Source organism: Zootoca vivipara, chromosome 2 (assembly GCF_963506605.1).
Source record: "Zootoca vivipara chromosome 2, rZooViv1.1, whole genome shotgun sequence".
NCBI lineage: Eukaryota > Metazoa > Chordata > Lepidosauria > Squamata > Lacertidae > Zootoca > Zootoca vivipara.
In genome coordinates, this window is record NC_083277.1 from 57,008,566 (window position 1) to 57,022,199 (window position 13,634).

Here is a 13,634-nt window from a genome sequence, read left to right on the forward strand (position 1 = left end):
CTTTAGAAGGCATCTCAAGGCAGCCCTGTTTAGGGAAGCTTTTAATGTTTGATGGATTTCTGTATTTTAATGTTTGATGGATCTCTGTATTTTAGAATTTCTGTTTTGTTGGAAGCCGCCCAGAGTGGCTGGGGGAACCCGGCCAGATGGGCGGGGTATAAATAATAAATTATTATTATTATTATTATTATCATGCCTGAATGTTTTTCCTCCTCCGTGGCTAATTAGTTTAGTAGATTTATATATCACTTCACAGAACCAGAAGGAATCCCAAAGCGGTTTACAAGAACAATTAAATACAAAAGTACCATTTATAATAGAATATCTATTAAAAGTAGAGCAGTACCAGTTGGTGGTGTTGCATCAGGAAGGCAAAGAGGTTTTGTAATGGCCCTGAACCCATTAAAAGAGCATTTGGGGACATTCTTCAGTTCTTCTTAAACCCCCACTTGAATAGCAAGAGCCTCTCTCCCTTGCAATCTTTGCATCTCTACAAATCTCTCCAAAGTAACACATACAGGGCTTGTTGGTGAGAACTGAGCATTATTGAGGAAGATACTAGAGGTTGATTGGCCTTTTCATATAAAAGATGCTCAATAGCTACTTGTTTGTTGTGGTGATCTTTCAGTCACACCATGCTTTTGTAGGGACAGTGAGCATTTTGTGGGGAGTGGGGCACAGGTCAGGGCTACATTTTGGGGGAAAGAACAGGAACTTGCCATACTTCCCCATCTTCCAAGCATAATGGGCTTTTAGCTACCTGTCAAACTTGATGGGCCTTTAATACAAAATAAGCAGTGCAATGAGGAGAGGTCTGACAGGTTCACTCTGGCTACAGCTACAGTATTTTGGATACAAACAGTGGTGCTGCAATCAGTCAGCAAGGGCTCCAGCCTCTGAGCTCTTTCCACTAAACATCACAGATGCTTTGTTTGCAGCAGCAACATCTTCCCACTGAGGTCTTGCTCTCCAACTGATCGCCTGGTTTTTGTAACACAGCAAAACAGCCAGCTTCATCCAGCGTATTTCAAGGGTATATAGTCAGGAACATGTGATCCTTTGATCCTTCCTTTTGCCCTGCCCATGCAAAATCTGTAGTGACTCGAAAGCTGTGAGCTTTCTGATTATTGTTGTGGGTTATTCTTCATTATTTACTCAATCTGGCTGGAGCTGCATACTGTATTTGTTTTGAAAGTACCCAGTCCCTGAGAATGAGGTGATGCTTGGAGATAACCTTATAAAAGCATACAGAACGATCCATTAAACTCACTGAGCATGGGCGTACCCGGGATCAAAACTAGGGGGGGGCAAGGGGAGGGGCCAAGGCACGGAAGGGGAGGGGCCACAAAGTGGGCGGGAACTGCGAACTCGCGCTCCGCCGGGCTGTGCCCCTCCCTAGAAGCAGGGCTGGTGGGCGGAGGCGGAGCCCAGCCCAGCGGAGCGCGAGTTCAGCGTTCCCGCCCGCCGCGTTCTCTGGTTCCCCGCCGCGCTTGGCCTTGCCAGAGGGCGCGACGGGGAGGTGGAGGGAGGGCGCAGCGCGGCGGGCTGGAACGGCGAACTCGCGCTCCGCCGGGCTGTGCCCCTCCCTAGAAGCAGGGCTGGTGGGCGGAGGCAGAGCCCAGCCCAGCGGAGCGCGGGTTCGGTGTTCCCACCCACCGCGCCACGTTCTCTGGTTCCACGCCGCGCTTGGCCTTGCCTGAGGGCGCGCCGGGGAGCTGGAGGGAGGGTGCGGCGCGGCGGGAATGGCGAACTCGCGCTCCGCCGGGCTGTGCTCCGCCTCTGCCCACCAGCCCTGCTTCTAGAGTAGGGCAGCTGCCCTAACTTGCCCCATGGTGGGTACGCCCTTGTCACTGAGGCTTACTTCTAAGTAGGCGTATGTAGGGACACAATCATCTATTGTATAACTGTCTATCATGGAGTGTGCAAGGGTGAGAAGCCTCCTTAGAACATCACAGCTGCTAATCATGGGATGAATCACCCTCATGGCCTGCACAGAATGGGATGAAAGCTTCTTCTTTTTTTAAAGTTTAAATTATATGGCATGCTTCCACTGGAGTTTATTGTTTTTATTTTTTCTTGTTCAGTGGTTCCCATACTTTTCCCTTCCTCCAATGGGCCACTTTAAAAATGCTGAGGTTCTGGGCGGTCCACTTAATTATTTTTCTGCCTATTGAAGCAATTGTAATTCTGTATTTATCTAACAGTGGAATTTACTTCTCAGTAATTGCACACAGGATCTTAAGTTTGTTTTGCAGGTATACCTGTTCAGAACTGTAGCCTCACCTATGGAATGGTGAGAATGAATGAATGAATGAAAGACAGACTATTTTGTGTGCATAACAAGAAGAGGTAAAGAGGGCACATGCAAAAGTGGAAGTGGTAGTATGCAGGTTCAAAGTAGGGGTGTGTCTTTGGGGCTCCTGTTGGTATCATTATCATCTCCCCACTTTCCGAAGCAGCAAGAAGCCCCCAGAGCCACGCAGAAAGCATTGGAATCTTTTATTGTCTTTGTAACATTTGCTTTATTTACTAATACAAAATTGGCGCATAAGTGGAGACAAACAGGCACTCACATAAGGAAGCAGTTTCCCCATCCACATCAGAGAGTTTCTGGTGTTTGCCAGGCCACGACTCCCTCTGTCTCTGTAACCCCAGCTTCAAATCTGCTGTTTCTCATACTTACACAAAATCTGCCAACCCCTACTCAAAACAGACCTGCAGGTGAACTGTTGATTCAAGAAACATCCAGAGTCATCAGGTTCATTTGCTCAATCACCAATTCCTACCCTGATGGTACAATCTCCAAACTGTCTACCAAAAACTACATCCATTAATTTCAATGGGGCTTACTCTTCAGTGAATACAGGATCACAGCCTAAGTAACGTTTGGCAAAACATAGTGCTGTAGATCCATTCACAGTAATCACATAGAAAACTTAGAAGTGTTCTAGCTTGTGAGTTTTAACACAGGCAGGAAAAGCCCTATAGGTTGCAGAGGTGGAGGGTTCCATTTGGGCCAGGTATATCACAGTGGCTCCTGAGAGCCGAGTTGTTGCTACTTGTTTACAGTGTGTCAAGGAAAGCTGGGAACTATGGGGTGAGTGACTTCCTATGGCTGCCAGCTTCTTTGAATGTACCACATATGTACAGCAGTGCCTAGGGATTAAGGTTTGCCCTAAGGTTCTTCATGTCCCAGTGGACATACAGCAGATTGTACCTCAATATAATGTCCAATATAATTTTGAGCAGGAATTTATCCCACTTAGCCAAAGAAATATTGCAAGGACCATTACATGCTGTTTTATCTGAAGGCAGTCCTGTTTAGGGAAGTTATTGATGTTTGGTGTTTGATGTTTTATTGTGTTTTTAATATTCTATTAGGAGCTGCCCAGAGTGGGCGGGGTATAAGTAATAAATTATACCAGTATTATTATTATTATTATTATTACTATTATTTCCCTTGATTTCTGATTCGTGCCTGCCAAACACCTCTTTTAATCTTGATCTCTTCAACAAGCACACTTCTGCGTTGCTTCCCCAATCACACTGCTGTCTGGGCTCCCAGTCTGCTTGCACTTCTTTCTAGAGCTGTTCCTGCTTCCATTGCCTTTGGATTGTCTCTCTGGCTACAAACCTGATTCAGTCTTTGAACTCTGACTCATTCCTTCATAACTTGGCTTGGAACAGTCACATCCAAATTACAGGCATACCATCTGCCACTGTACCCCCCCTTCCCCCCCAAAAAAACCCCAACCAGTTTAGGGTGTCTTGTCATTAAGATTATTCTATCCTTTTGCCTTATTCAAACCAGGAGGCCATTCTAGTAGTTGATGTTCTTCAAAAGGCAATGGGTAATACCATCTGATGGTGCTGGTGTTGAGCACTCCACAAGAAGTCGGACAATGCTGTGGATCCTAGGTAGGACCTCCAGCTAGTTCATGCTCCTTAGGCCCTCTGCCGCAAGATTGCCTGAATCCACGAGGTTCTGGCTGCTTGCACCACAGCAGGGCATCCTCCAGTCGGGAGGCTTCATGTTGAAATAGTACACTAGAGGGTCAAGAGCACTGTTGATGCTAGCCAGGGCCATGGCAGCCCGCTGGGCTGAACAAGTGAAGTGCAGCAACCACGGAGCAGACAGGACCCCAATTCGGCCCAGTGTGTGTAGGATGTGGATGATATGGAAGGGCAGGAAGCAGACGGTGAGCAGGGTGGTCACCATCAGGAGGGTGTGCAGCGGGTTCCTCCGCAGCAAAGAAGCTTGGGCTGAGCCATGGCTCAGGTTCACGATGCGCCGGGCAATCACGACGGAGCAGATGATGATGGTGAAGAAAGGCAGAAAGAAGCCCAGCACCGAGGAGACCAGAACCATGGCGGCCAGGCCTCCGCTCCAGACACGGGCTGGGAAGTGCTCCATGCAGGCTGTATTCCCGTTGGGGAAGCGACGGGTCACAGTGCTCTTGGAGAAGAGGGTCAGCAGCCCGATCCCTACTACGGACCAGATAGCCATAGAGATCAGCACACGGTAGAGGGGCCACCGCAGGCGCAGGTAGAGGATGGGGTGGATGACGGCCAGGTAGCGCTCCAGGCAAATGCAGGCCAGGAAAAGCGTGCAGCTGAACATGTTGGCCAGAAAGAGGGCGTTGGTGGCCTTGCACAGGCCTTCGCCAAAGGGCCAGTCGTTGCGCCTGGCATGGTACACGGCCTGTAATGGCAGCGACAGGGCAAACAGCAGGTCGATGACGATGAGGTTGTAGGTGAAAATCATGATTGGGGGTGCCTGGGCCCGGGTGGCCCAGCTGCTCCACAAGGCTACAGTGTTGGAGGCCAAGCTCAGGGCGCAAACCAGGCTGTACGTGATCGGCAGGAGCAGGTGCTGGAACTGGGCTTCAGCAGCACACTGCAAAGAGGCTGAATGGTTAGGGAAGGCCTCGCCTAGGGGGTACGTGCCATTTGCCCACATCTGCAAAGCGAAGAGAAGATCCACGGGTCAGATTAATCCTGCATGTGTTGGCTATTCTTGGAATCCTTTCAGGAAGCCCCTAAGTTTAAATCTTGGAGAACACTCAGAAATGTGGCAGTGTTGTTCCGAGGGAAAGATGACAGGATCAGCTATTCGATAAGGGCACCATTTGCCCCAGTGTGCAACACCAAACCCTCAATGACTGACATTCTAAGGAATCTGCACATCCCAAGCATTCAAAAGGCAGTCACCATCCACCTAGATGTCCTCCTCAAGGATATCTTCTGGCTGCTCTCATCCTTAGCCTTCCACCTCATCCCACAAACTATATTCCAGCCCTCCTTCCTACACAACCCCTTGACATCCTACTTCTGGGTAGGTCCTTAGGGCTTTGCAGAGTTCAGTATCCCTTTGCGCCGGGTGCTGGGGCATCTTTTTTGCTGGTGCTATTGCTCCCATGCTGCTCATCAACCCCAGGGACTCTGGCTCTATACATTTTGCTGCCTGGAGCAAACGCCAATAATATACACCCCACATTCCATGTTTGGAAGTCAGCTGGACTAGTGATTGAATCTTATTTCAGTACTGGCAATGGGTTAGTATCCTGCACTGTACCTGAGGGCAACAGGCTAGTTCTGGGGGCTCAGGACAGACCAAATGGCAAACACAGCTCCAACAGAAGGGTATGATCAGGAGGCTGAGGAGAAACAAATGTGGGGTGCCCCCCACTCCCAGTATTTGCCACCCAAAACACTTACCTCAGTCTGCCTAATGGTAGGGCTGGTCCTGTTATTTGCTGTTCAGAACACCAAAAACCCAAATATGGCTAGCCCCAGAAATCTACGGTATGCCATTCATACCATCTGTATGTCAGACATCCAGAGACATGCCTGCTCCTCTGGTGGTTCTGTGGAATTTGAGAGAGATGCAGTTGGAATTGCTCAGGAAGGAAAGTGTGGGTGCCCCTATCAGCCTGTCCTTGTTTCCTGTTCTTGGCTTAGACTTGTGCAGTTTAAGAATAAAATTTTTATTTTGGGTGCCCATGGTTATGAGGCTCTTGACTTCAGGGGTGGCATTACGCTCCTGGCCTAGCGCTTGAATACTGTTGCGCCTCTGCTGTCTTAAGACTCAGCTTGGAGCCTTGGACCTTCATTTTTTAGAGTTCGTTCTAATGTTCGCACTCAACTTCACCCATATTTACACAAAATCAGTCCTCTGATCTTCTGGATTCAGCAAATTAGAACAGAAAGAATATCCACAACTGAGCAGTGTGCAAGATACTAGTGCAATGTTTGCATTTTGTTTTTATTGGTTGCTTCTTTTTTTTATCAAAGTGACAGTATATTCATGGGTTCCTGTGCTGGCCGGTTGTGGGTGGGCTTTTTGAGGAAAGAATTGTGTGGTTAGCAGGGCTGGCCAAGACATTTTGGCACCTGAAGCAGAACCCAAAATGGCTCACCTTCTCCCCGCCAGGGAAGAAGGGGTGTGGGAAGATCTACATCAGGAACAAGGGGGGAAGAAATATCAACATTGGGATTTGCTGTCCCGGTGGATCCTGCCTGAAACAATCACCTCACATTGCCTCATGAGTGGGCCCACCCAGGTGGCTAGCTGTTCTTTTGAATTCTGTTCTTATAAAACCATGCTTGTACACATGACTTGGATGTGTGGCTTTCGGCTACATTGAAGTCAAGTGACAAGTCCTGACTCCTGCTAGATGAGTCCCTGGAAAAGCACCACTTCCCAGAGTGCTCTGCCTGGACCCTAGCATGCCATCTGTGTGACAAGCACTTCCATAAGCAAGAGCATGGCCTCTTCACCCCTTTCCTGGCTGGCCCACATTTCCTCCAACCCTCAGATCAGATACCAGAATGTATAATCAACATGAGAATCTCTCAAGGAGGAGGGGAATGTGAGTCCAAGGCAAAAAGCCCCTTTTTGCTTCCTGCACCACCCTCTTAACAACACCCATGCTAAAGAGAAATATAGTTTGGGTTCAGCACTGTAACATTGTTTTGGTTTCCCTAGTAGTATTATATACCTATACTCCACCATATTGCCTTGCCTCACCCTGTACTCCTGTTCAGTAATGCCTTTTGTTTAAGAATTAAAATAATCACATATCATCTTCTTCCCTTTTGCCAGCACCTCCGTAAAAAAATGTTTTTATCTCTCAAGAGGAACCTTTGTCTGAAAATGAAACACTTCCTGTTCCTGCCACATCAGCCCTTCCGCAAGGCCTCTGATAAGCCATGACCAATAATGCTGAGCATATAGTTAGCAAACAGCTGATCCCAGCTGCATACATGGGAACTAAACATAGAGCAGGCAGGAGGCTCTGGAGTTCCAAGAAAAGGATATGCCAACCACTTGGAGCAACCTTTTTTGCTTTCCTGCAGTGCCACCTGCTGCTCTGGCTATGCCAGAGCATGAAACAGCACCATAGTTCATTGACTTTTATCCCTGGGAAGTCTCATTCTCTGGAGTTCATGACACTACAAGGCGTTACCATGCAGATACTTGGGTGCATCTCAGTCTTTAAAAACATTATGCAAGTAGCAGCTGTGGTTGAGAGAACCCAGATTACAACAGTGGTGGTGGTATGCTTAGCCCTTTCCCATTTCACTATTCTGCTCCCTGCCCCCAAAGAAGATAAATGATCCTCCTAAAGTTGCTGTTTACTCAAGCAGGAAAAACATATTTGTACACCCCCTTCCCTTAACTGGGGGTAAATAGCAGACCTAGAAGTCTGATTTTCATTGAAAAAAGGGTTAACCCCACACCACTGTCCCGAATCCAGATCCAACATATGCAGACTTAAAATATGGAGAGTCATTCACACATCTCCATTATCACATCTAGATTCATCGGGAAGTATGAGACCAAGCCTACTGTTAAGGCTTTATGCAATTATAAGTGGGAATATAGGCATGTGTACCGATTCACCCAGTATAAAGCAGATGCAGGTAGCAAAACCACTTCCCACATGTGGCCTGCTAATACCAACCATGTCCCATATTTATTCTTATGGCTTATCCACATGTACCTTTTGTCCTGCGCTTTCTAGGCACAGGTCTGCACTTTCCCTCCCAGTGTGTGTCCACAAACTTCTTTCTCTCTTTTTGCCCTGGAAAACCCAATCTTTACCATTGTATTGGAGCAAATGGCAATTTGAGTTTTATGCAGATTGCCATTTGTTCTGATTCAGTGATAAAGAGCAGGTTTTCATGGGGGAAAGGGGGAAAAAGTGATACCGACCCGGATAGCCTGTACCTGTGCCTAGAAATGCAGAGCAAAGGTAAGTGTGGATAAGCCCTAAGTTGCATCTTTTATGGCCATGGCTCAGACATGGGAGTTCAGTGCTTTGCTTAACTGTCCAGTGAATTTACTGGACAGGTTTTGCAAAGAATTATGGCCAAATGAGAGGAAGCAAATGTGTGGTCCAATCCTAGTAGTGATGGATCAATTCAAATGACAATTGACTCATCCATTTCCTGCACTGCAGGACAACATGATCCTCAGGATCTCGTCCAACTCTACCATCCTAGAATTCTATTATTCTAATTACAAGTGTAGCTTGAGAATGCTCGGAAAAATATCTCCCCCCCCCTCTGGAAAACAAGTCCTTTGAGAGGAGGTTGAAAGAATTTGGTATGGAGAAGAGAAAGCATAGAGCGGACATGCTAGCACTCTTCAAATACCCAAAGGGCTGCTGCATACAGGAGGGCAAAGTCTTGTTCTCCTGCTCCAGAAGGAATGACTAGATCTAATAGGCTTAAGTTACAAGAAGGTAGATTTCATCTGAACATTAGGAGACACATATTGATGCTAATAAGAGGTTTAATAACAGAATCGATTACCTAAAGGGGTGGTGGGCTCTTCTTCACTGGAGGTCTTTAAGCAGGAGCTGGACAAAGATGCTTTAGCATGATTTTCTGCCTCAAGCAGAGATAGAGACTAAAGGTCTACTGTACTTTACAAAGCCCCCTTCAACTCTTTATCATTCTATGATGCAAGATTTTTAAATTTGTCAGCTTGCTTTATGTATGTTTAGCCTGGTAGAGAGGAGACTAAGAGGTCATATGATAGCCATCTCAAGGGCTGTCATGTTTATTCCTGCTCCGGAGGCTAGGACCTGAACCAATGGATTCAAGTTACAAGAAAGGAGATTACACTAAACATCAGGAATAACTTTCTGATAGTAAGAGCTGTGGAACAGACTCCCACTACAGGTGGTGGACTCTCCTTCCTTGGAGGTTTTAAAGCAGAGATTGGATGCCCATCTGTCATGTATGATCTAGTTGATATTCCTGCATTGCAGGGGATTGGACTAGATGACTCTCTGGGATTCCTTCCAACTATACAGTTTGATTGTATGATCCCACAATTGGTTGCATGTCACCTATACCAGTTGGAATGCAAATCTTTTTATTTGTTTGTCTTACTTTTAAAAAAAAGTTGGTAGATTTATTGTTAATTAAGCAAGTTTCCCCTCCCCTCCAAATGGTAAGACTCAAGAGGTCTGTTTCCACAACAATTGGACTTGTGATTTGCTTTTGTAAATGTAACATTTACATGATGCATGCCCTGCCCTTTGGGGCATAACAATTGCTCAAGTCCAGAACTCAGGAGCCAAAGTATTGTTTTGCAAATTACATACGCATTTTAAAGAAGTTCAAGTTGGTTTCAGTCATCAAGGAACCTGTGCCAATCACCAGCACAGCAACTGCCTTATTGAGCAACTAGTCCTGGCAATACAGATTGCGCAGGCACATAAAACTCGTCACATGCTGATTAAATTATGATCAGGACACCCTTTTCAGGGACAAAGGAGCTTGCCTAGTAACATATTTCTGCGTTATGCATTGGGTAAATTCACATTGTGGTGCGAGCCCATTATTTTCTAAAATTTCTGTGGCAACTGCCTACTTAAAATATGTCCCATTGAATTCAGTTGAATATAACAGAGAAGTTAATGATGTGGGATTAGAATAGACTTGCCTGCTCTTGATGTGGGGCAGTGGTTTTTGTGGTGTTACATTTCCCTTTTTTATCTTGAGGGTACTTCTCATTCTTGATACCCAGGTGGAGACCCAGTTTCCTGCTTATGTACTTGTATTTCTTGGGTTTTTTTTGCATATGTAATAAGTTTTTCATCTGTCAAAATCAATGTATGAATCAGCCCTCACGCTCAAAGGTCTGTTCAATGCAAGGTCAATGGAATCCCAGAACTCCGGCTTACAGTATGTCTCTATCCACATCATTCAACCATCTGCGATCATTCTTCCTTTCCTTTACCTTTTCATCATGCCCTGATTCTTCCTTAGGTCAGGCTGGTTGACCCAGGGGACTCTCAGTTAGTGAAAGCTTCTCCAATTCCCAGACAACTCAGAACAAAAGCTCACTGAATTCAATAGGGTTTACTCCCAGGTAAGCAGGTGTAGGACTGAAGCCTCCATAAGTCAACTGAACCCCAGAATGTGTCCTAGCCCTCATTGCTGGATGAAGAACTCCCATACTGGTTTCTGCCAAAGGTTTTAATGCATAATTCAGAACTGTTCATGGGCAAGGTTACACAGTACAGCAAGTATATGTTGTTGTTGTTTAGTCGTTTAGTCGTGTCCGACTCTTCGTGACCCCATGGACCAGAGCACGCCAGGCACTCCTGTCTTGCACTGCCTCCCGCAGTTTGGTCAAACTCATGTTCGTAGCTTCGAGAACACTGTCCAACCATCTTGTCCTCTGTCGTCCCCTTCTCCTAGTGCCCTCAATCTTTCCCAACATCAGGGTCTTTTCCAAGGATTCTTCTCTTCTCATGAGGTGGCCAAAGTATTGGAGCCTCAGCTTCACGATCTGTCCTTCCAGGGAGCACTCAGGGCTGATTTCCTTAAGAATGGATAGGTTTGATCTTCTTGCAGTCCATGGGACTCTCAAGAGTCTCCTCCAGCACCATAATTCAAAAGCATCAATTCTTCGGCGATCAGCCTTCTTTATGGTCCAACTCTCACTTCCATACATCACTACTGGGAAAACCATAGCTTTAACTATACGGACCTTTGTCGGCAAGGTGATGTCTCTGCTTTTTAAGATGCTGTCTAGGTTTGTCATTGCTTTTCTCCCAAGAAGCAGGCGTCTTTTAATTTCGTGACTGCTGTCACCATCTGCAGTGATCAAGGAGCCCAAGAAAGTAAAATCTCTCACTGCCTCCATTTCTTCCCCTTCTATTTGCCAGGAGGTGATGGGACCAGTGGCCATGATCTTGGTTTTTTTGATGTTGAGCTTCAGACCATATTTTGCGCTCTCCTCTTTCACCCTCATTAAAAGGTTCTTTAATTCCTCCTCGCTTTCTGCCATCAAGGTTGTGTCATCTGCATATCTGAGGTTGTTGATATTTCTTCCAGCAATCTTAATTCCGGCTTGGGATTCATCTAGTCCAGCCTTTCGCATGATGAATTCTGCATATAAGTTAAATAAGCAGGGAGACAATATACAACCTTGTCGTACTCCTTTCCCAATTTTGAACCAATCAGTTGTTCCATATCCAGTTCTAACTGTAGCTTCTTGTCCCACATAGAGATTTCTCAGGAGACAGATGAGGTGATCAGGCACTCCCATTTCTTTAAGAACTTGCCATAGTTTGCTGTGGTCGACACAGTCAAAGGCTTTTGCATAGTCAATGAAGCAGAAGTAGACGTTTTTCTGGAACTCTCTAGCTTTCTCCATAATCCAGCGCATGTTTGCTATTTGGTCTCTGGTTCCTCTGCCCTTTCGAAATCCAGCTTGCACTTCTGGGAGTTCTCGGTCCACATACTGCCTAAGCCTGCCTTGTAGAATTTTAAGCATAACCTTGCTAGCATGTGAAATGAGCGCAATTGTGCGGTAGTTGCAGCATTCTTTGGCACTGCCCTTCTTTGGAATTGGGATGTAGACTGATCTTCTCCAATCCTCTGGCCATTGCTGAGTTTTCCAAACTTGCTGGCATATTGGGTGTAGCACCTTAACAGCATCATCTTTTAAAATTTTAAACAGTTCAGCTGGAATATCATCACTTCCACTGGCCTTGTTATTAGCAATGCTTTCTAAGGCCCATTTGACTTCACTCTCCAAGATGTCTGGCTCAAGGTCAGCAACCACACTACCTGAGGTGTACGAGACCTCCATATCTTTCTGGTATAATTCCTCTGTGTATTCTTGCCACCTCTTCTTGATGTCTTCTGCTTCTGTTAGGTCCTTACCACTTTTGTCCTTGATTATGGTAATCTTTGTACGAAATGTTCCTTTCATATCTCCAATTTCCTTGAACAGATCTCTGGTTTTCCCCATTCTATTGTTTTCCTCTATTTCTTTGCATTGCTCATTTAAGAAGACCCTCTTGTCTCTCCTTGCTGTTTTTTGGAAATCTGCATTCAGTTTCCTGTATCTTTCCCTATCTCCCTTGCATTTTGCTTGCCTCCTCTCCTCCGCTATTTGTAAGGCCTCGTTGGACAGCCATTTTGCTTTCTTGCATTTCCTTTTCCTTGGGATGGTTTTCATTGCTGCCTCCTGTATAATGTTACGAGCCTCCATCCATAGTTCTTCAGGCACTCTGTCCACCAAATCTAAATCCTTAAACTGTTCCTCACTTCCACTGTGTATTCATAAGGGATTTGATTCAGATTGTATCTTACTGGCCCAGTGGTTTTTCCTACTTTCTTCAGTTTAAGCTGGAATTTTGCTATAAGAAGCTGATGATCTGAGTTACAGTCAGCTCCAGGTCTTGTTTTTGCTGACTGTATAGAGCTTCTCCATCTTTGGCTGCAGAGAATATAATCAATCTGATTTCGATGCTGTCCATTTGGTGATATCCATGTGTAGAGTCGTCTCTTGTGTTGTTGGAATAGAGTGTTTGTGATGACCAGCTTGTTCTCTTGACAGAACTCTATTAGCCTTTGCCCTGCTTCATTTTGAACTCCAAGGCCAAACTTGCCAGTTGTTCCTTTTATCTCTTGATTCCCTACTTTAGCATTCCAGTCCCCTGTAATGAGAAGAACATCCTTCTTTGGTGTCATTTCTAGAAGGTGTTGTAGGTCTTCATAGAATTGGTCAATTTCACTTTCTTCAGCACCGGTAGTTGGTGCATAAACTTGGATTACTGTGATGTTAAAAGGTCTGCCTTGGATTCGTATCGAGATCATTCTGTCATTTTTGAGATTGCATCCCATTACAGCTTTTGCCACTCTTTTGTTGACTATGAGGGCCACTCCATTTCTGCTACAGGATTCTTGCCCACAGTAGTAGATATGATAGTCATCCGAACTGAATTCGCCCATTCCCTTCCATTTTAGTTCACTGATGCCCAGGATGTCGATATTTATTCTTGTCATCTCATTTTTGACCACATCCAGCTTACCTCCACTCATGGTTCTTACATTCCAGGTTCCTATGCAATATTTTTCTTTACAGCATCGGACTTTCCTTTCGCTTCCAGGCATATCCGCAACTGAGCGTCCTTTCGGCTTTGGCCCAGCCGCTTCATCAGCTCTGAATCTACTTGTACTTGTCCTCCGCTCTTCCTCAGTAGCATGTTGGACGCCTTCCGACCTGAGGGGCTCATCTTCCAGCGTCATAACTTTTATATGCCTGTTGTCTTTGTCCATGGAGTTTTCTTGGCAGGGATACTGGAGTGGCTTGCCAG

At 45.8% G+C, this 13,634-nt stretch overlaps 1 protein-coding gene across 1 annotated transcript; it reads right to left on the bottom strand.

Annotated features, from left to right (window-relative positions):
- Positions 1–3,851: 3,851 nt before the first annotated feature.
- Positions 3,852–5,851, bottom strand: LOC118080038 (lysophosphatidic acid receptor 6-like). Its single transcript, XM_035104969.2, has 2 exons — positions 5,719–5,851; positions 3,852–4,960 (listed from the first exon to the last, which is right to left on the bottom strand). Exon 2 carries the CDS (start codon positions 4,958–4,960, stop codon positions 3,932–3,934), a length of 1,029 nt encoding a protein of 342 aa, XP_034960860.1. The 5' UTR covers positions 5,719–5,851; the 3' UTR covers positions 3,852–3,931.
- Positions 5,852–13,634: the final 7,783 nt, after the last annotated feature.

Coding starts and splice junctions, on each gene's coding strand:
- LOC118080038 (XM_035104969.2), bottom strand. CDS start 4,960: ATGTGGGCAAATGGCACGTACCCCCTAGGCGAGGCCTTCCCTAACCAT.